This window comes from Frankliniella occidentalis, unplaced genomic scaffold (assembly GCF_000697945.3).
Source record: "Frankliniella occidentalis isolate FOCC.00 unplaced genomic scaffold, Focc_3.1 Scaffold26, whole genome shotgun sequence".
Lineage (NCBI taxonomy): Eukaryota > Metazoa > Arthropoda > Insecta > Thysanoptera > Thripidae > Frankliniella > Frankliniella occidentalis.
In genome coordinates, this window is record NW_026267156.1 from 1,804,541 (window position 1) to 1,827,295 (window position 22,755).

The 22,755-nt window shown below is 50.0% G+C and overlaps 3 protein-coding genes across 9 annotated transcripts in view; 2 read left to right on the forward strand and 1 right to left on the reverse strand.

The window, feature by feature from the left end:
• The window catches only part of LOC113208659 (uncharacterized), a 199,034-nt gene that overhangs the window by 60,996 nt on the left and 115,283 nt on the right, over positions 1-22,755 (reverse strand). The gene's annotated exons all lie outside the window — the stretch shown is intronic.
• Positions 7-1,053, forward strand: LOC113208653 (uncharacterized). The gene is made up of 3 exons (XM_026425749.2): positions 7-668; positions 749-886; positions 967-1,053. Exons 1-3 carry the CDS (start codon positions 413-415, stop codon positions 1,011-1,013), a joined length of 441 nt encoding a protein of 146 aa, XP_026281534.2. The 5' UTR covers positions 7-412; the 3' UTR covers positions 1,014-1,053.
• LOC113208654 (uncharacterized) lies at positions 6,084-7,166 on the forward strand. Its single transcript, XM_026425750.2, has 3 exons — positions 6,084-6,245; positions 6,319-6,597; positions 6,675-7,166. The coding sequence occupies exons 1-3, from the start codon at positions 6,191-6,193 to the stop codon at positions 7,160-7,162; spliced, it is 822 nt and encodes a 273-aa protein (XP_026281535.2). The 5' UTR covers positions 6,084-6,190; the 3' UTR covers positions 7,163-7,166.

The following is a 22,755-nucleotide window of genomic DNA, read 5'->3' on the forward strand; positions in this document are numbered from 1 at the left end:
TCGCTCATAACAGTGTACTGACCTACACATGTATAAATACGCGCGTGCATTACACATTGTCATTACGCTGCAGTATGGCACGTGAGCTGGTGTGTGCGCTGATTGCTGCGCTTGCAGGCCAACTCTGTGCGGTTGCGGCTCCCGTGTCTTCGAATTATTCCGACTGCAACGAGACCGTGGAGGATGCAACAAGAATTCAATGCACTGCAGAGGAAACGAATGTGATGGAAATGTTCATTTTGCTAATGGGGATACTGTCGGCTCTGTGCATGGCATCGTGCCGCGGGGGGGCTGTTGTGAAACAGGACACTACTCTCTCGCACTCCACTATAGCCCAGCCGCCGAGCTCGGCGTGTGTGGCCGAAGAGGAAGATAGTGCAAACTAAGCAAAGATCTTTCTGGATCCGGGAAGATGGTCTCGGGCCTAGTGCCCTGGAGGCTGTGGGGATCAGTAGTGTGTCATCAGCGCCCAAGGATGGATGTCGTTAGAGAGTTGGAGGCAAGATTAAGTGCGTTTTTGGAGGAGGTTAAGGAGTGCAAGGAGAAGAGAGGAAAGAAACGAAGAAGAAGAGTGCCCAGGTGGGAGAAGCGGGCCAAGGTGGAAGAATTGAACCTGTGGACACCTCCGCCCCCGCTCCTTTCCCCTCTGCCGGCAAGCCCGGAAACCGGTGAGTGATTAGAGAAGGGATGTCAAAGAGTAAAGTGATCGGGTAAACAGTGTATAGAAGTGAACCCTATCTGTCATCAGTGCCGTACCGACTCATCGCTCTCGAGCGACAATACATTGCGCGGGGGCTCAAACGCTCGAACGAGGAAGATCCACGCGGTTGGCTGCCTGTCCCACTGCCGCCGTGCCTCTCCCCCCTCCCCCCTTCTCCCCGAAGTGGTAAGTGTGCTAAAAGTGAATGTCTATCAACGATGAGATGATTTAGTGTGTGAAATTGATTGTCATTTCTTTCTTTCTAGAACCAGAGGATCAATTCATAAGGAAGCAAGGAAGAACAAAGATGTAGTATTTGTAAATTTATTAAGAATAAAAGAGTCATATAAAATAAAAGCCTACAAAAAAAACACTTATTCTACTTTTTTGCTCTACACCTTAGACATATGTACAAGGAAATCACGGTGAAATATCAAAATTTGTTGCAACAGTTTTTTAGTCTGTCCTACATTTGTGTCGTGGGGGATGGACAATCCCTGACCTATTTTGATCACTTCTAAATCAGAATTTACATTTTTTAATTCGCGTTTGAAGAAATCCAACATAAAATTAACTTTGGGGGTGATTGCGGTAAGTGAGGCAATTTCCTCCCGGAGCGTGTCTCGCAAGAGGAACATCCGCTGCCACCCCTTGTACTTAAGACAAAAATTGCTGGGGAACGGAGTTAATTTTTCCCTCGTGATACTCAACACCCACTCCCCGCTAAGATACAAAAATTTGATCGTAACACCCCCGATATCAAAAGTGTCCCCCGGCCCATATATCTCCCTGGACATGAAGCCCGAACTTATCCTCCCCGCGATGGAGTTCTTGATGAGGATGAAAAATTCATCCAGGGAAAGGCGAAGAAATTGTTGTTTCCCCGCTTTTCCCCACCCGTAGAACAGCACATACGGGGCCATTGAGCGCAAGTCCAGACCGACTCGCACGTGCTTGCCCATGGAGTCGGTCAGGTGGTAGTCCTTCCAGTACACTTCTCTTGGGCGCACGTGCATGCCTTCGGGCGGATCGACAAAGTTGTCCAATGCGTCATCGTCTTCGATAGTCTGAAAAAATACAAATAAGAAAAAATTAGTGGTGCTCACGATTATAGAAGAAAGGGGGTAGGCGTGGCCAAAAAACAGATCAACTAAAAAATGAGAGAAAAACTTACATCGGTCGGAATGGTTGATTCCGGAGTGGGGGTGTCCTCGGAGACCGCCACCGGTGTCGGAGGTTGGGCTTCTACCGACGACGGGCCTTGGTCCAAAGTGGTGGTGGTGGTGGACTCTTCCGGCGGCTTCTGATCAGAGTTCTGAAAAAAACAGGTCAATCATACATTACTTTTTCGCCGTGCGCATTAATACGAAATCAAGACTAGAAAAAATAAACAGAGAACTTACACATATTTCGGAACACGTCTCTTCAAAATCTTCCATGGTAAGACCCAATTCTTCGACAATGTCCCGCAACACGTCCCGCGGGACGATGTCGGGGGTCTTCTCCTCCCCCGGGGCCAGGGTCGCCTGCTTCTTCTTCTTGGTGAGAGACAGAGTCGACGGTCGCTTCGGCATCTTCGCAAAGCAAGAGGACAGAGTGGATGAGGGTAACCAGGGCTTCGAAGCCGCGCTGGCGGAGGAAGGTTTACCAGGGCTACACAGCCGCGCTGGTCGAGGGATGGGTGCACCAGGGCTACTCAGCCGCGCTGGTCAGGGTAGGAGGATGGGAAATGTCGCCCTGGACCGAGGTCCACGCATTTATAGGGGGCCGACCAGCCCCCCACCACCATGCATCTGCAGGGCGCGAGATGGAAACTATCCCGCACCCTTCCTCTCCCCGCTCCAGAAAACACTGAAGTCAGCAGAAATGCGCGGATAAAAGACAGCCCGCAACGGTGGCCCGCGAGTTCCGATACGAGCTGTGATCATGTGCGAGTTGGTGGACAAGCTGGTCGCCGCCTGGCTCGAAGGGCGTTTCGCGCCGCGCCCTGACCTACACATCGCCGCGTTCAACGAGTGCCTCAACGCGTACCGTCATGTGTTACCGGTCGAACCGAGCGAGACGCTCCGCGCGTTCCTGGAGGAGGGCCGTCTTCTCTCGCGTCTGGAGTCCCGGATGACGGGGTCGCCCCTCCGCGCCGACACCATGCTGGCCGAAAGCATGATGGGGCTTGGTGCTCTTACGCGTTCCGATGTACGGCACGTGCGGGGCAAGTACCGCCCGGCCAGAGGCCCCCGTGCCGCGGAGTGTCACGAGACCCTTTCTGATGACGTGGCGCCTCGCGCCGTATCTCCTGCTCCCCCCTCGCCCCCCTCGCCCCCTACATCATGCAAGAGGGGGCATGAAGAGGACGAGAGAGAAAATGAAGAGCCAAGCATTGAGATTTTGGAGACGCGTGAGCGCCATCTCTCCCGTTTCAAGACCAATTTTCGGGAAGAAGTTGCGTTGGTACGCGGCATGGCATCGTTTCAAGACCCGTCAGATGCAGTCATCTCACTATTTGACACCATACTCGAGCGCCAAGTTCAGGCCGTGGATGCGCGCCCGCACGACCGGTGTTGCATGGAGATAAGTGGCAGTGAAGAGAATGGCCGTGCTGTGTGGTTTAGTTTGAGACGGGTAGATCAGGCTAGTGGACGAGTTCTGGCAGACAAACTCTCCCGTGTCATTCAATCAAACCAAAACTTCATGGCGGACGGTGTGCTGCATGTCTCCTTCATACACATCCCCACGCCTGAGGCAGGTGGGGTGTCCGAGAAGAGGGGGAATGAAACCATGGAGAGCTGGCTCGCGCGCCGTGTCGGGAACGCATCAATATTCGACCCCCAAAATAAAGACAATATGTGCTTGGCACGATGCATCGCGCTTTCAATGGCATACAGTAAGTTGTCGGCAGACCGCGAGGAGTACAACAAGAGGGGAAAATACATCATACACCGTATGAAACAGCCTCAGTCTGTGGTGTTAAAAACAGAAGCTTCTCAACTCTGTAGAGCATGTGGTGTCCCGCCAGAAACAAAGTGTGATTTAGACGATATTCAGCGCTTCCAGGACTCGCTAACGAATCATCGCCTGGTGGTGTTCACTAGTCAGACAGGAAAAGACATTGTGTTTCGGGGTCCGCCCTCCAGTCTGGGGTCTCCCCGTAAAAATGTGTATTTATTGTGGACTGAAGGACATTTCTACACCATCCTGAATGTGAAGTCTGCATACTCTTGGAGTTACTTTTGTGAGCGCTGCCTTGTAGGCTATGCCTCTAGTGGTCACCATAAGTGTAGCGGCTCGTGCTGGCGGTGTCTTTCGCCTGATTCACACCCTGAAGAGAATGAAGTTCTCATTCGATGCCAAGACTGTAATCGTCATTTTTCAGGACAAAATTGCTTCGATCAACACAAAGAAAAGCAGGTGGCTGGTGCAAGTACGTGTTCGATGATGAAGTTTTGTGCAAAATGTCTCACAACTTTCAATTTTCATCAAAAACCAAAGAACTGGACCCATGAGTGCGGCAAGATAAGGTGCAGGTATTGTAAACTGAATGTGGCCGAAAATCATTTGTGCTACATGTCACCTTGGGACCCACGCCCTCTGTGCCAAAAGACACGTTTCATGACAGTTTATTTCGACATCGAGTCTAGTGCTGTCGAGCAAGTGCCAGACAAACCCTCGTCGTGGCGTTATCATCACCCAGTCCTCCTAATATCTCAGCAACTTTGTGACACTTGCAAACCAATAAGTCAGCCAAACTACTTGTGTGAAGAGTGTGGTGCTCGTGAAAATATATTCTCAGCGATTGAAGATCCTTCAGTAAATGTTGTGAGTAAATTTTTAGACCATTTACAAGCACTATGCTCAGAGAAAAAGACCCACTTGTTAATTCTGGCACACAATTTTCGGTCGTTCGATGGCTATATGATAATTGAAGAACTCTTGAAGAGGAAGATGAAACCAGAAGTTGTGTTGCAAGGTGCCAAAATAATTTCATTAAAAGTAGGGAATTGGGAATTCAAGGACTCCCTGTGTTTTGTACCGGCAAAATTGAGCAGTCTCCCAAAAAGTTTTGATCTAGACGAGGGGCTGTCTAAATCTCATTTCCCATATCTTGCTATACGCCCTGAGTTTTTCAACTATGAGGGCGCACTCCCCGAGAAAAAGTTGTACTGTCCGGATACTATGAAGATGAAGGAGAGGCAAGTTTTCGAAAAGTGGTATGACGAGAAAGTGCAAGAAGGTTATGTTTTTAATTTCAAAACAGAGATTGTGAAGTACTGCTCTGCAGACGTGACTTTACTTCGCGAAGCTCTGCAACGCTTCAGATCACTTTTTCAAGACATTGCTGGTTTTGACCCGCTTTTCCACGCCCTCACACTTTCATCAGCCTGTATGAGGATGTACCGATTTAAGCATCTGCCGCTCTACAAGATTGGAATTGTTCCGCAGGGGGGCTATCGGGGGAGAGACAAACAGAGTTTTGTGGCCCTGAAATGGTTGGATTATGAGCAACACTGTCTTGAAGGTCGATCAAGAATTATGACTGCTGAAAATGGCCGGGAGGTTGTCATTTTAAGGCGAAGAGTAGACGGATATGACGCCAGCACGAAAACAATATATCAATTTCACGGGTGCTACTTCCATGCATGCCCCAAGTGCTTTCCAAAGCCAGAAAGAGAGATGCACGGAGCGGCAAGTACGGCACTAGATAGGTATGAGAAAACACTCAGGACAAGTGAGATGTTTCGAATGAACGGGTACAAAGTGAAGGAAATTTGGGAGTGTGACTTCGACCAACAGAGCAAGACGGATCCAGCCATGGTTCGATTTTACTCGCAAAATGAGACAGTAAGGATTCCACCGCTCAAGTTGCGAGACGCGCTGTATGGGGGCAGAACGAGTGCACTCCAAAGTTACGTCGAATGTGACTTGTCAAAAAATGAAAAAATCATGTTTGTCGATGTAACGAGCCAGTATCCAAATGCGAATTTGAGATTTGCCTACCCAGTAGGGCACCCTCAGATTTTCCTTAGGGGTGATCCCTCAATGCCTCCGATAGACAAGATGAATGGTGCGGTGAAGGCCAAAGTTCTCCCTCCTGTTGACCTATTCCTTCCAGTACTTCCATACAGAGCCTGTTCAAAACTCATGTTTCCTCTCTGCCGAACGTGCTGCGAGAATGAGAATCAAGAAAAGTGTGACCATGTCAATCCAGAAGACAGAGCACTGACGGGGACGTGGCCAGCGCCTGAATTTGTGTTTGCTGTAAAAGAAAAGGGCTACCAAGTGTTAGAAATCTATGAGTGTTACCAATATGCAGAGATGGCCCAGTTCGACCCGAAAACTGGGGAAGATGGACTTTTTTCTGCTTATGTTAGAGAGGGCATGGCTCTAAAACAGCACGCGTCGGGGTGGCCGAGCGGAGTCGAGACTGAAGAGGAGAAAGCGGCCTACATTGAGGAGGTGAAAAAAGAGGAGGGAATCATTTTGGACCCAGCCAAGATGAAAAGGAACGAGGGGATGAGAATGATTGCAAAACTGATTCTTAACTCCTTCTGTAAGTATAGTGAAAATGTGCGTACCGGGGTTGTAAGATGTCGTGTTTTATTGTATTTTTTCATTTTTTACAGGGGGTAAGATGGGGGAGAAGACTCTGAGGGGAGTCACCAAGTTTGCCAACAGCTTTACGTCCATGATGGAGGTCATCAATGACCCCACGCTCGAGATCCGTTCCATGCTTCCGCTGGGGGAGGAGTGCCTTCAAATCAATTGCATGCCAAAAGAAGACTGTGAGGACAGCCTGAGGACTTCCAGCCTGATTAACGCTGCATTTACCACTTGCTACGGGCGTCTTCATCTCTACAAGTACCTGGACATGGTCGGAGAACGGGCGATTTACCACGACACCGGTGAGTACCGAACGGTGGAGCAGGTAGACATTGGACGCGAAACTGTTTTCTACATATACTTTTTTTCTCATTTCCAGACTCAGTATGCTACTTGTCCGTGCCCCATCTCCCTGATCCACCGCTCGGTACTCACCTTGGGGAGCTCACAGATCAGATTTCGGATGACTTCGGAGCCGGTTCTTTCTGTTTCGCTTTCGTCGCTGGGGGTGCTAAGAACTATTCTTACAAAGTAGCGGTGAAAGGGGACATGAACAATGTGAAAGTGGTCACCAAAGTCCGTGGGATTCAACTGAACGGATCAAATGAAGACATCATCACCTTTGAAAACTTAAAGGCGATGGTCTTAAGTGACCAGAAAGAAAAACACATCGTCCCCATCCCCGGACAGATTGCCCGTCTGCCGGGGTGGAAAATAATCACCCGGGACACCTCAAAAACGTGGCAGGTTGTACTGAACAAAAGACGGAGGGTCGATAAGGCGAAGACGGAGCCCTACGGGTACAAGGCGTGGACCGCAGAGGACGACGATTTACTGAACGTTCTCGAGGAGTTGGCCCTCAGCTAGGGTCCACCGCCACCGCCCGCGCCCGCCGCCGCCGCCCGCGCCCGCCGCCGACCGCCGCCGACCGCCGACCGCCGCCGCCGCCGCCGACCGCCGCCGCCGCCGACCGCCGCCGCCGCCGACCGCCGACCGCCGCCGCCCACCACCCACGTCCTAGATACTTTGAATCTATGTACAGAAATGATTGATCTTTGTAAAATAAACAGCCAAAATTATTGACACCTGTAAAAATGATAAAATAAACAGCCACAAGACAAGCTATATAAACTCGATTAGTCCCCTTCTCCTTTCAGTCATCATGGATCTTCGGTTCCATCACGCGACCACAGGGCTACTTGTGGGTGGGACAGGGGCGGGCAAGACCTATTTCATGAAAAGATTGATTGAGAACAGGAACTCGATGTTCAACGTTCAGTTTGAACGCATAGTATGGCACTATACGGAATGGCAAAGTATCTATGAAGACCTTAAGGTCAAATGCGGTGTTGAATTCTACGAGGGTGTGCCGATATTGGACGAGTTCCCGACAAATCGTGGTCCTGTACTACTAGTCATTGATGACTGCATGGATCAACTGGCAAATCCAGAAATTTTAAAATTCTTCATCAAAGGGGCGCATCACCGCAACCTTTCCGTATTTTTTCTCTCGCAGTGTCTCTTTCCAAAAGGGCTGCGACAAATAAGTTTAAATTGTAGCGTTTGCGTCATTTTCAAAACCAGCCGTGACTTGGCACAGGTCAGATCTTTCTGTATGCAAGTTAATCCGTCCGATTGGCGTGCTCTTATGCAAGCGTATCAAGACGCAACGTCAGATGCGCACACCTATCTTCTCTTCGACTTTTCCTATAGCCAAGCCGAACATCTGCGGCTCCGCACACGCATTTTTCCGGGAGAAAGTACCGTTGTCTACATTCCCAAGAAAACCTATAAAAGTGGAGTCCCACGCGAAATGACGATAGTCAGCCATGTCGCCAAGTAGGAAGAGCATCGAGGAGAACAAACACATTTTGCATGTGTTGCGTACAGCACGCCCGCCGATGAGAAAAGCCATCCTTCAGGCTGCAGATAAGAAAATTGTCTATGCTATTTGTGAGATTTGTGAAAATCTTCTCGTTGGAAACATTCCACTTTCACCTCAACAAAAATCGAAGTTGGCACGGCACCGAAATATACTGAGAAAATTGGCCAGCAGGGGTGAGAGCTGGGAGTGTAAAAAGAAAGTACTTCAAGAGACTGGTGGTGCTTTTCTCCCCATCTTACTGACTGTCCTCGCCTCTGTCTTGGGGCCAAATCTTTTCTAAATGGAGCACGTCAAGAAGATGGTTTTAGTGCCGAGCGAAACGGTCGCCAGACTACAAGAAAAAACTGTGATCCCGACACCGTCTGATAAAATCGGGCAGCTCGATGGTGAAATGGACGCAGTGCTACGCTCATCTGGGAACGACGAGGAAAAGCTACAGCGATACGAGCAGCTGCTACAGAGATGTATGCATTTTGTAAACGAACAACGCAAACCGTTCCGCCTGACTTTACCTGCAGGGGAAGAAGAGCCCCCCGTTCAATCCGAACCGCCAGATCCTATTCGCAACCAGATCGAGGCGATGATGCCCCCAAAACTGAAGAACACTTCCAAAATTGTTTATGACTTGCTTAAGTCGACTCCCGGTATTTCTTGGAATAGTGCGGGAGAAGTGACAGTCGCCGGTACGATATTTCCAAACAGTAACATCGCCGATCTCGTATCGGATGGAATTAGAGCGAGAAGACAAGGGCACGCGAAAGGCTGGGACACTTTCTGCCAAGCGCTCGCCAAAACCAATTTTCCGATCGATCTTATAAATAATACAGCCTACAAAAAGATCATTCGAAACCAGAGAGGCAAGGGGTTAACATCTCACGATGAAAAGTGTAAGGCAAAGTGCGTCAAGAAAAAAATCAAGCCGGTGCAAAGTTTCAACTGGAAGACTTGGGGATAATGTAAGAGAGATCTTCACTGACCCCGCTCACCCTGCGGGTTTTAGTACCCCGTGGAAACTTTGGATAGCAACGGAAAAGAAGACGGCGCGCAGTGCCATCGAGACATATCTACAGCAAGAGGATGCGTACACTCTACACAAGCAGTCACGGCGGCGTTTCCCACGCAACGTGACTTATGCAGATGTGGCCGATGATTGTTGGCAGTGCGATCTTTCAGATATGCAGTCTCTTGCAGAGGATAATGACGGATTTAAATACATTCTTTGTGTCATTTGTGTTTTCTCCAAATTTGCCTGGTGTATCCCTGTGAAAAATAAATCTTGCGATGAAATCATTAGAGCGTTTAAATCCTTGTTCGACTCTACATCGAGACGATGCTCGCGTTTAATCGGAGATAAAGGTGGGGAGTTTAACAGCCGACGCTTCCACCAGTTTCTGAAAAAGCATGGTATTGAGTTTTTTCACACAAATAACCCCGACACGAAAGCATCTGTCTGTGAAAGATTTCAGCGAACTTTGAAGGAAAAGATGTTCAAAGTATTTACGCACTTTGAGAACTACAGATATATTGACAGTGTTCTCAACCAGATTGTGCATGCATATAATAACACATATCACAGAAGCATTAAAATGACGCCGCATCAGGCCAGCCAGCCAGAGAGAACTTTAAAAGTGTACAACATATTGTACGGAAGCGAACGGAAGAGAAAAACTCCAAAGCTGCATATTGGTGATTACGTGCGGATTTCGCGACAGAAAGGAGCTTTTGAAAAGGGGTACACATGGAACTGGTCAGAGGAGATTTTCAAAATTATATCCGTGATCTCGCACGCCCTCCCGTGTTATAAAATTCAGGATTTGGATGGAGATGAAGTGACTGGACATTTCTACGAGGCTGAGCTTCAGAAAGTGACCAAACCAGAGGCATTCAAAATTGCATATATTGTCCGGTCGAAGGGGAGAGACGCCAGTCGCAAACATCTAGTTCGGTGGCGCGGTTGGCCTGAGAAGTCAAACTCTTGGGTATTTGATAAAGACATCGTCCGCACATGATGGATTTTTATGCTTTCCTACCCAGTAACGCCTCACCGGAGCTATACCAGGACAATACGACTTCTCATTTTAAAATCCAACTTGCGAAGAGACTGGATTTACATGGGAAATGGCAAGTGGCGCTAGTTCAAATCTTTTACCCGAATACTATTGCCCAAGTCACAGAGAATGAGAACGAAATTTTTCTGACGCATTCCGACGGAAAAGTGGCAAAATACACCGTCCCTCCTGCGCACTATCACTCGCTGAGAGATTTCACTTTTGCGATGCACGAAGCTTTAGCTGATCTGGAGGAAATTCCGGACGGGGGAGGAAGGAAAAGTGTTGTGGAATGTTTGTCGGACGGAAAAGTTATGTTTTATCCTATTGAGAAGCATCCCGATGCGACCTATTCTTTTTCACCGCGCCTCGCCCTGCAGCTCGGACTTGGACACGCCGGCCCCTATCCTGCCAATGTAAACCTGTGTGCTACAAACCCCGCCGACCTTAGCCTCGGAGTACCACCTCTGATGTTTATCTACCTTGACAAAATTTCGGATCAAATTGTCGGGCACAGTGAAGCACCTCTTCTTGCCACTGTACCGACGAACATCGATGGACGGTATGGAAGTGTATCCATATACACTGTTGACCACCCCCAGTACTTTGACTTAACGACGAAGAATTTCGACACCTTGGAAATCAATATAAGGGATCACACCGGCAATTTCGTGCCATTCCTTTACGGGACGTCGATGCTGCTGTGTCACTTCAGAGAACAAGTTGGATAAAAGATGGAGCAGAGTATTGTCCGGTACTATGTCAACCAGGCTGGGAGCGGAGTGGGTGGCTTCTATGCTGGAGCGTCTCATCAGAAAGGCTACTCCATCGGAGGGTTTTTGGGCGGATTATTTCGAAGCATACTCCCTTTCCTGAAGCCTGGTGCAAAGGCCATCGGTCAAGAGGCACTCCGGGCCGGTAGTCATATCCTGGCAGATGCCGCAGCAGGTGACTCGATCCGCACTAGTACTAGACGCCACGCAAGTGAAGCTCGTGATAATCTTCTGAAAAAAATGGCAAGTAAGCTGCAGGGAAACGGTATAAAAAGAAAGCGTGCTGCTCCACACCGTCAGTTGAAGGCGAGCGGCACTGCCGTGAAGATAAAGAGACGAAGGACACACATTGACGACGTTTTCCGAAAGTGAAACGATGGCGTTGCTCCACAACAACTCACAGTACGCCCTAGACACGGCACTTGATTGCTTTGGCGTGCATCCGACGAACATGTCTCTCGAAAATGGATACTACACGGTCGTCAACCCCATCTGCTCTGCTGAAGACTCGGCTACCGTCGAATATGTTGTTTCGGCGAGTGGCGAGGACTACATCGATGTCCCGCACACACTAGTATTTGTTCAAGGAAAGATAGTCAAAATCAATGGCGCTGATCTGACGGATGCAGACAATCCTGATGTTGCTCCTGTCAACTATTTTCTACATGCAATGTGGAAACAAGTAGATGTTGAACTAAACGGAACACTTGTCTCTCAAGCCTCCAGCACTTACCATTACAGAAGCTATATGGAAGCCTGTCTCGGATATGACTATTCGGCGAAATCTTCCCACCTAACTTCACGTCTCTGGTACAAAGATCAGGCGGGCTCTATGGAATCTTTGACAACCAACTCGGGCCTTCACAGCAGAAGAGCTATTGCAGGAAAAAGCGCAATATTTGAAATGATTGGAGCGATGCACGGTGACATTTTTAATCAAGATCGGTACATTATAAACAATGTTGAGATGAGAATAAAATTCCACAAGAACTCGCCTCAATTTATGCTCATGTCTAGCAGCAATGAAAGATTCAAAGTGACTAAAATGTATCTCCTCGTGAGGAAAGTGCTCCCCGCTACATCTGTCCGATTGGGGCACGCAGAGGCACTTTTGGTCTCCTCTGCAAAATACCCGATTAGAAGAACGGAAATGAAGACTGTCTCGATCACTGCTGGACTGCAGGATAAGAGCATCGATAATTTGTTTCTTGGACCAACCCCTGACAGAATCACTGTGGGTTTTGTGGACAACAGAGCTTTCAATGGAGACTTCAAGCTGAATGGTTTTAATTTCCAAAACTTCAACGTGAACTACCTCTCCCTTCATGTTGATTCACGCCAGTACCCGTCAAAACCATTCACACCCGATTTCGAGAGCGGAGAGTACATGGAAGCATTTTCGTCAATATTCACAGGCACGGGGATCCATTTTAAGGATGCGGGAAACAATATTTCTCGCACTGACTACCCCAACGGATTCTGTTTTTATGTTTTTGACCTAACAAACGATCTTTCGGCAAACGAAGGACATTGGAACCTTCAGCGCCAAGGCACGGTTCGTTTGGATGTTAGATTTAAAACACCACTCGACCAGCCTATAAATTGCGTGATTATGGCAGAATTCAAGAATTTGATCGAGATCGACCGTCACAGAAACGTTGTCGTCGATTTCTCAAACTAATCCATCATGGACGGAATGATGCTTGAGTCTATTATGCGACGTGACCCGCACACCGCGCCCATGTTTGAGGGGGTTTTTGCAGCAGATACCTTGCCACGCCGTCTTCATCGTAAACCAGCATTAATAATTGTAAACACCGACCCACTTTCTAAACCCGGTGCGCATTGGCAAGCTATTTATCTAGATGAGCATGGTAAGGGTGAATTTTTTTGTTCGTATGGGCTTGCGCCTTTTATTCAATACCATCGTAAGTTTCTCGATCGTGTTTGTAAGATGTGGCATTTCAACCCTGTACCTCTTCAAGCGATCGACTCAACTGTATGTGGCCACTATTGTGTACTGTATCTTATACATAAGGCGCATGGCTATAGCTTAAGTGATTTTGTGAATATGTACTTCGACCACAATTCAGAAAAAAATGATGCTATCGTCAAATATATTGTTGATCGATACACGCACGACCATACTTTTTGTGAGGATTTTATTATAAATGGAAACAAGCAGATTTGTTCAAACAGAAGAAAATAAAAAACAATAAAACCACTCCTGATTTAATTCTTGTTTGTTTTTATTTCTCATCCCTCCCTCCCTCCTTTGATATAAAATCAAGCGAACATCAGACACGTCAGTTATTCTCTTCTCACACGTAAAACGACGCGGAAAGCCAGACGTCGCGATGACGACCCCCTCTGTCTCGTCGTCTGTCGATGTCGTAGACCAGATGCCCGAGCCGCAACCGTTCAACCCGTTCCTAACCTTTCTTGAGATTGTGCCGAAAAGAACTGGAAACATCTTCTTGTTTGCGGATTTCGAAAGGAGAAAAAATACTTTCAAAGACTGGAAGTATGAGAATATTGTCGCCGCTGACACACTCGCGCAAGATGGTTTTTTCTCTATCGGAATTGCGGACAAAGTCGTGTGTTTCTTCTGTGGCCTGGGACTGTCTGACTGGGACGAGGGAGATATACCATCAGTAGAACACGCAAAACACAACCCGTACTGCCTCCACCTTCTCAGTGTGAGGGGAAGGAAATTCATCGATGACGTCCGCTTGTGTGAGGACTGTAGTGTGCCGCAAGAGTGGCAGAGCGTCATCTTGTCTCATTCGCCGCGCAACGAAGAAGTCAGGGAGGTGCAGGACTACAGCCAGTGTGACAAGGGAATCTGTAAAATATGTTTAGTAGAAGACGCAAATGTTGTCACTTTGCCATGTCGCCACTTGTTTTGCCATAAGTGTGTGCAATCCCTTAAACAGTGTGGTTTGTGTCGTCAAGAAATCAAGTACACAATGCGGGTTTTTGTTTAACCCTACCCCCCTCCTCTCCCCACCCAGTGGCACAATATAAAATCGTGCGCACCCGGAGAGTTCGAAACCAGTTGACACCAGACCGCGACACGCGATGGATCACGTAGTGGGCTCCGAGAACGGCGTGGGCATCCACCAGAGGCCTTACCCCATCGCCCAAGACTGCCTGGCTGTTCTGGGGATAGAACCGAGGGAAGATTTCCTACCGTTCCTCGACATTACTACTGGCGATCACAGTGTGCGGTGCTTCTACAACGCTGCGTTCGAGCTCATCAGATGCATTGACTGGGCAATCACCGTTCTCGCCAAGGGGGATCAACCAGAAGAAAAATCTCTGGATTCTACGACTAAATTACTACCCCGGAAAACCCACGCCAATTCACCGTGGCATCTTTATCTTACGGATATGAGGAACAAGAAGGAAGTGAGAATGGACACCGGCAAGTGGGTGATGTTGGGGAAACTGCGCTTCCTACTGTGCTCTGAATTGATCCGATTCGGAAGAGGCAAAGAACATAACGACGCCATCTACACGAGGACCATCCAGACTGTAGCAGGCAACATGCTGCGGGAGAAGAAAACCAACCTTTCCGATGCAATTCATTTCTTTCTCCGTGAAATAACGAAGAGGAGTAGCTCTGAAGAGCGATGCGTTTTGTATGAAACATTGTACTTTTACGAAAACGATGTAGTCAATGATATTAAAAGTGAAATGAAATTTTATTTCCTTGTTGATCATTTACCCTATACGCCACGAAAGAGAAATGCGCAAAAGCACTAGTCTACACAGTCATAAAGAACACTCTACTCACCGCAATGAAATATGACACCGCTACACTCCCAAAAACACTCTGTGTGTAGTCCCCCTTCCCCTCTCCCCATTCCACGCCCCGCGGCGGGACATGCTGACTCATCGGTTATTTGACGCGTGCGCCTGGGAGGTAGGCAAGCCCGCAACCCGCAACCAGGGGCATCCTTTACTACTAGCAGGCAGGGCAGGGATGGCATAGGAGGAACAGGACTTTTGAATGAACGCACGCACAGACACACGGGCAGACAGACGGACTCTATCTCTCTCTTCCCCGCACACGCACACACGCGCGCGCGCGCGACAACCCCGTACCGCACTGCAAGGGTCATGAGCTGATAGAGTTATACGCAGGCTCAGACAATAAATTGTGCGTCGCGGCGCGACGGCAGCAGCGGCGGCACCGCCTGCGGAAGGAAAAGATCGGGCCGCCACTGCTGGCATGGCAGCTGCCGCAGCCGCCGCAGCTGCAGCGAACAAACAGCTGATTCGTCCGGCGGGACGTAAAGGGGGCCCCCGGTGCAGTAAATAATGGAGACGAGTCGGCCCGATAGTCCCGCGGTCATGCGCGTTGTTGTTGTTTGTCTCCGGGAAACTGCGCCACACACTGCCAGATGCACTGCATGACGACGCGCAGGGGGTTTTATGCTCTATATGCGTCAGCGCAGGCACAAAAAAAACCACAACAGCAGGTTTTTGCAAGACAACAAGATTGCTCGTGAATTTTGCAGAAACAAATAAAATGCTTACATTTTTATGGATAAAATCTTAGCCATTTCAGGGAGAAATTCTTATTTTTATTTTTTTGTGTGTAGGCGCCGATGAATTTTCTATCTGGAAATTAATAAACCACCGCAGATCGGCGGGTGCCTCGCGTCCCAACATCGATCAGCTTAGTGCCCGCGCGGTGCTGGCGCTGCTGGCGGCGCTGGCGGGGGCCCGTGCAGCAGACCAGCCGAGCCAGCCGTCTCAAATGTTGTGGACAGAAAGAACGCCCGCTGTGTACCGACCTATTCTCTGCGAAGGGTTTATAACCCTGCGAGAAGGCTTCCCCTCCCCGCCCCGCATATGCACCCATCGAGGACCCCACAACTCGCCGCAAGAGTGAGTGTGTGTGTGCCATTTCCTACATATAAATATCCGGGGACCCCATCATCGGCAACGCACGGCTGGGAAAATAAAGGCCGCGCGCTGCCGGGACACGAACCTTAATCCCTTTCAGCAAAAGTTCAACAACCATACGCCGGCCGCGGCGTGGCTCGATGGATTTTGCAAGGTTTTTGCACGTCTTTCATTTCACCTTCTCTCTCTCTCTCTCTCTCTCTCTCTCTCTCTCTCTCTCTCTCTCTTCAGAAACGAAACATCTCCCGCCTTCTCTCCATGTAACGCCTCGCCACGTCGACGCTTTGCGCACAAAGTGATTCAGTCCGGTGAGCGTTCCTCTTCCGCGACAAGCAGAGAGCGCGCGACACATTTGAATCAGCCCGCGCGATATGGAGACAAGCGACCCCCCGCCCGCCCTCCACCTTCCGTCAGCCGCCATACCGCCTTCCTGATGCGGGTATACAATCAATTAAAGCGGTAATGAAGAGGGCGGTGGGGTCATTAGTCAGCCGGGGGCGTGGCAGGGCGTGGCGGGGCGTGGCGGGGCGTGGCGGGGCGGAGCGTGGCGCCCGCAAGGACCAAGGACGGCACGACCGCACCTCCGCCACCCCGCCGCCACGATAACCCCCACCACGGAGTGTCCTTGACCGAGCTCACGGGCATGTCCTGCTACACTGCCCATTTAGAAATTTGAAGTTTTGCTCAGTATTTTTTTGAGACCTTCAAATAAAATGTATTACGAATTTCACGTATCTTTATTTTCAAGTGTGGGTAGTTTTCACTGGCTTATTTGCTACGTAAAATGGAAATGAAAAGCAATTGCTTGCACGCGCGGACAATACCAACACCGCTCCGGCCGACTGCCCGCTGCTGCCCTGGCAATGAACCAAAGGCGATCGGTTGCGATTGCAGAGACTTTTTTTGTGAACGCGCAGTCGCGACTTGCACGACTTGACCCCACGAGCGCGGCGCGCCCGTACACCGCACCAGCCGCGGCTAGATTAGAAAAGTGTCCTTGAATCGGAGCATATCTCACCGCTGCGCGTAGACTACAGACCACATTCAGCAGGAAATGACACGCGTGTGGAGTAGTAAACCAAGTCGTCTTGGCGAGCCAAAAAACGGGGACGGAGCAAAATTGCAAGGTATAGCACATAAAACGGAGGTTCTCTCAGATTTCTAATCGACAACACGCACACATCCCGACACAGGTAGCAGCAGAAGAAATTTCACTCATCTCTTTTCCGCATCCTTTACAATTTTCCCCCGATACCATGCTCATGAAAGGCACTTCTTTTTCATGAGGGTTGTATCGTGACCTCCGTCCGGTGCCCCGAGTTGTGACAGACGAGGGATGTATATGTCGGCTTGGGAAAAGAACATACGCATACTTGGATGCTTGTGGGCCCCTAGAGGAAGGGGGACGCCCTACGTTGCGTTCCGCTCTGGATGCGTTGCAGCTGTTTATGAAGTGAGGCACAATAACCTGTCTGCTAACAAGCCTTTATCGCTGCTTGTCCGCCGCACGGCGCCGGGCCCCGCCATGCCACACAACGCTGATTGACTTGCCGTGCATTAGACACCACTATAGCATGTTACTCACATTTTCTCCATGAAATGCCTTTCAAATTATCTCTGCATTTTAAAGCAATACAAAGAGTTCTACTCAGATTGCGTTGACATAAGTAAAAGCGAGCAGCAGATAAAGGGAAAGAGGAAGAAAGAGCCCTTTCGCGTCCAACAAAATTTGCACAGCGGAAAATGCCAATTTGAAAAAATTACGTCGGCCGAGCAAATACGGAAAAGAGAAAAAAAGAACACTGAGCGCTTCTGCTGAGGTTACTGCCGCTTCTAGTGGTCGTGGCGGCGGCTGCACTGCACTCCGCGGCGCGGGCAAAACGTTAGTGACCGAAGATTAACGCCAAGTGAGACGATCCTATCTGTGCGCCCCGCTGGGGGTCCTGCTCCCGGGCGCCCCAAGGGGGTCCTGCCTGTCGCCAGGCCCGCCGCGTCGGGCCATTCAAAGTAGCGGTAGTTAAGGGCTGAAGGCGCAGCCAGCGCAGCCCGCGCGCTCGCCTCAGCCTTTTCCCCTCACCAAGTTTGGCTCTTGGCTAATTAGCGCTGTAACAAACAGCACTGCGATGGCTTCCACTAACGCCATCAACATTACCTCTGCCGCGCAGCATGTGAAAAAAATATCGCGCAGAGTGTGCAATGTCGTCGAGGATAAACGTCGACTCGTTTTGCAAAAAAGAGATTTGGATCTAACTCCAAGATTATACTTTTCTTTTCGCCTGTTTGCAGTGGCAGCTGGCGTGGCGTGGCGCGGTGTCAAGACACACGACGGGACATAAACCCAGCGTCGAACGTTATTGCAATGACAGGCAGAACTCGGCGGTACGGGCCCGAGGGCCCCAGTATTTCCAACGCCGATACAAAGTACTCCTCGGATAACTGAGTACAACAACTTTCCGTGTCGGAATGAACACTCCAAATTCTGATTGCAATTAACTTTCCAGGGCCAGGTAGACAGCGCTGGCACAGCGCGCCCCACCCCGCCGGGCCACGCCACCACGCCACGACTGCAGACCTGGTGGTTGTGCAGTTGTGCACTCCTGTCCTTGCATTCCAAACACGTGTTGGGGGCCTGAACCTACACGAGCTCATTAAGGCACCTCTCTCTCTCTCACACTCTCTCTCACCCCTTCGGTTCGGACGTAATGAGGGGCTAATCCAGGGCGCGGACTGGTGCGTCTGTCCCCCACAACTACAGCAGCAGCTCCCATGTCCACAAAACGGCGGGTGGTCCAACAGCAACTCATCCCGTTGAGAGAGAGAGAGAGAGAGAGAGAGAGAGAGAGAGAGAGAGAGAGAGAGGGGGGGAGGGGGGGAGGGGGGGGGGGGGGGGGGAGGGAATCGTACAAGGAGAGGGGCGTAGGGGAAGGGGCAACTGATTACAAACGTGGGTAAATAATTTCCCCCTTCCCGCCTCTTGTATTCCAACTCACTTTTCTTTTCGTGTTGGTATTTTTTGGGGGGAGTGGTGGTTGGTAACAGTAAACAATACTACTGCAACACAACGGCAAGGAGAGCCGTCAAGCCGTCATCGTTTGCGCGGGAAGAGCTGCCAACATACAAACACAATGCGCTCGCCCAATCACATTCGCGCAGAGGTTGGCAGCTCCCAGAAGGGGCCAATGACAGTCGCGCTGGCCGGACACAATGCAAAGTGGTGCGCCTAAGTGGGTGCACTCTATGGCCGCTTCCGTATTACGCGCCTGTTAGAGAGCGCTTTAAAAAAAGCGAAATGGAAAGTGCGCAGGGGCCACTCTACCTAGGGAGGGGAGCAGAGCGCGCTCTGGACTACTAGAGAGCAAAAGTGGTCAGCGGTATTGGAGTTCAAATGTCACTTACTTGCCCAGTAGGATTTAAAAAGGCGCTCTCTTTTTAGAGACGGGAAGGAGAGGGAACTGAAGAGATGAATGCGTACCGTGGGCATAGAAAGGGTTCCATCTAGTGATCAACTCATCAGTCTGCCTCAGTTAACAGCTGAGAGCTCTCCTCTGTATGCTTGTGTGTGTGGATGTGTGTTGCAACAGGCTAATTACACACAGTGCACCCGCACGAACGAATACACACACACACACACACACACACGCGCGCACACACACACGTGTAGACAGACACAGAGAGGGTCGTATGACTAGAAGACGGAAGCTGCCTCGTACCCCCGCGCCTCTGAGTAGAGCCCCATTTACGCTCACCATTTAAGCACACGCACACACACATACATACATACGCATGCGCGCACTGCCGCCCTATGGGAGCATTGAGTTGCTGCTACACTACCATACACACATCACTGCTACGCCACTGTAATGCTGCTTCAAGAGAGATAGGACGGGCCGGTTGCCTACCCCACCAGGTGTCGAATGGCAGGAACCACACCTCTATAGCCCCCTCCTCTCCCCGGCCGTCGTCATACTTCTTTGGGAACGCCTCCTCCTTCTCCTCTCCCCAGAGATTCCCACGAAGCACCACCGTGACTGCAGAACAGGCGAATGTCAGGGGCAGAGAGCGCCGTGTGGACTTGGGGCGTGGCGGGGTGGGGCGGAGTGAGATGCGGCAGGCTGTTCTGAGGTCACTCAAGTATCACGCCGTTTAGGAGGATCACGATGATCCAAACGTGACTGGGACGAAACATCATCGTCATCAACTGTTGGAACATTGCAAACTCGTCATTTGATGTACTCTCGTTCTTGCGAACGTCCCAATGACGTTATGGATTACAGAGAGTGCCACCGGCTTATTGCTTTTGAATGAACAACATTTGTGCCGCAGCCGGGGCTAAGATTTGTATCGTTTCCGGTTCGAGAGCGTGATAACATGTGTAACTGATCATTACACGACAGAGCCCAACAATGAGAGTCTAGTACAAATCATATTTGTTTGTATTATTAATTTTACTTTTAAAAAATGCTGTCGCAGTCGCACTTTTGTAAACGATTGTTAAGCTTTTCTATTGCATACATTAGTGGCAAAGCGGCAGTTTCCCAAAAAAGGTTGAGAGAAACAACCTCTTCGGGTCCACTGCTCATCCTCTCCGCGGCCGGGCCCACAACCTCCTCAGCGGGCAGCCTAGGCAGGTGTCGATGGATAATCTGCGAAAGCTGTTGGCGGCCAGTGATTGGTTTCGTATCGATAAGTCCTGAATAGTGCCGCTTCTGTCCTGAATACTAACTCAGGCAAGGCAAGGCGTCGCGAGGCGCGATAACAAAAAACCAACACCCCGCGACACGGCGACCACCACCGCAGCCGCTGCATTCTGGTACAAGTCAGGCGGGGGGTCCAGATGTGTGTCGCGCTGGGGACGCTCCGTGATGGAGACACCAAGCCGCACGCGTTCACCCGAATAAAACTTAAACGATACAGAAAACCACTTTTCTTCTGGGTATTTAGCATCCTGGTGGGGATTCTTTTACCACGACACATAAGGCGCATTACGAGCCGAAAAAATAAAATAAAGAATTTCCATACGGACTATTTGTCGCATCGGTTTTGCTCGAGCGGTGCATTACTTTGACCAGTAACGATGAAGGGCTACATCGACAATTCATTTTTCAGTCCCAATTGTCAGTCATGCAATTCAGGGACAAAATCACCTCCAGAGACTTGTCACACCCACAAAAACTGTTTCTTGATTCAAGTAAATCTTTCCTGTTTCAAGTGATGCTGACACAAGATGAAATTCACCATTAAAACAAGGCAATATTGCCTTTGGAATAAGATTTTTGTCTTATTCGAAAGAAAATATCAGCTTGATTCAAGAGTAAAATTGATCTTGTGTCAGCATCACTTGAAACAAGAAAAATTTACTTGAATCAAGAAACAATTTTTCTGGATGCACAATTTTCGTCAAACTCCATCAATATTTCTTGTCGTGTGTCATGCCCAGTCATTTTCCAGCGACCTAGTCAGATTCGATTACAAGTAAAAGTACACCCATTCCTAAAGTGGTGAACCCCAGAGTCATACCTGAGGTAAACATCCAACGCTAAGAAATTTTCTAACAGATTGGAAATACATTTTGAAAAGTGTAAGCCATTATTGCGAAAATAACGTTTTAGGCGGATAATAGAAATGGAGGTGAGAAGGAGGAGAGAGAAAAAAAGATCCCCCCTATAAAAATACTTGGCTGACGCATTCCGAGATGCCGGCCGGCTCGTCGCTCATCCCGCCCCACCCCGCGATTCTTCGTCAGCGCCCGGCGCCAATAACAAGCCAAAGGCAGGCGGGCGCCGCCGGGCCCCGGCCGGGACGTGGGGTGGTGTGGCGGGTTGCCTTGTCCAGTTCGCTTATCTCCTCCCCCCTCCCCCTTTCCCCGACCCCACCTGTGCCGCGACGACGTGGCGGGACGCGGCGGGACCGGTCAAGTGCACTTCTTGTCCATCTCGGACGCTGCCGAGGCATTAACACCTCCCGGACCACTACCGGCCCGGGCGGCGCGACGTGAGCAGGGTGCCGCTCGCGCGCGGGGCTCCAGTGCACGCGGCTCAGAAAACGTTTTTCCTTGACAATTTACGAACTTTGTTGCAAAAACGCTTTTTAGCTACGCGCGTCGCCTCGATGCCGCGGGGTTACGACCCTCGGGGCGGTCGAGCCCGGGAACGGGTGGCGGGGACCCGCAGGAGCGCTCGTTCTCACGGCTTATGCCGAGCACCCGCCGCCATAGGGACACGGCCGGCGCTGGTTGGGGGAGCACATAGGCTAGAAAAGCTAAACAACACAAATAACGTCAGTTTTGCGAAAGTTTCACGGTTTCGTGAGATTATCTATAAAATAGATACCCATCGTCCCTCAAAAAATAATGTTGAATAGACTCGGGCACAGAGGTCTGAGTTTATTAACACATTTTAACTCGTGCTTTAGAAGAAACTGTCAGATTTAAAGTCGCGACAAGGAAAGCGGCAGAATTCAAGTTTGCTGATGAATTCAATGTTACCACAAAGACGTAGGCCTATACCGTACAGCCATCGATATATCGGCTTAGAAGCGCCGCGCGTTCGAACCCCGCGACTCGCCGCCGCCGCGAGGTTATGGGGATCAGCCCCAGCAGAGCCGGAGCGGCCACTTTCCGTTTATTTTCCGAAATCCGCGTGCGAAACCGACCTCCGCGCCGCGTAGATCGCCTGCTCGCTCGCCGCCGCGGCGCCTGCTCGCTGCGGAACGGCCGCCGACCGGCCGGCTGGTCGGCCCGCGGGGCGACGCGTAAGACAAACTCGGAAACGTGCCGTGCCTCAGAATGATGCTTTAATATTTATGCCCTTGCGGTACAATTTCGCACCAGCCGAGGCC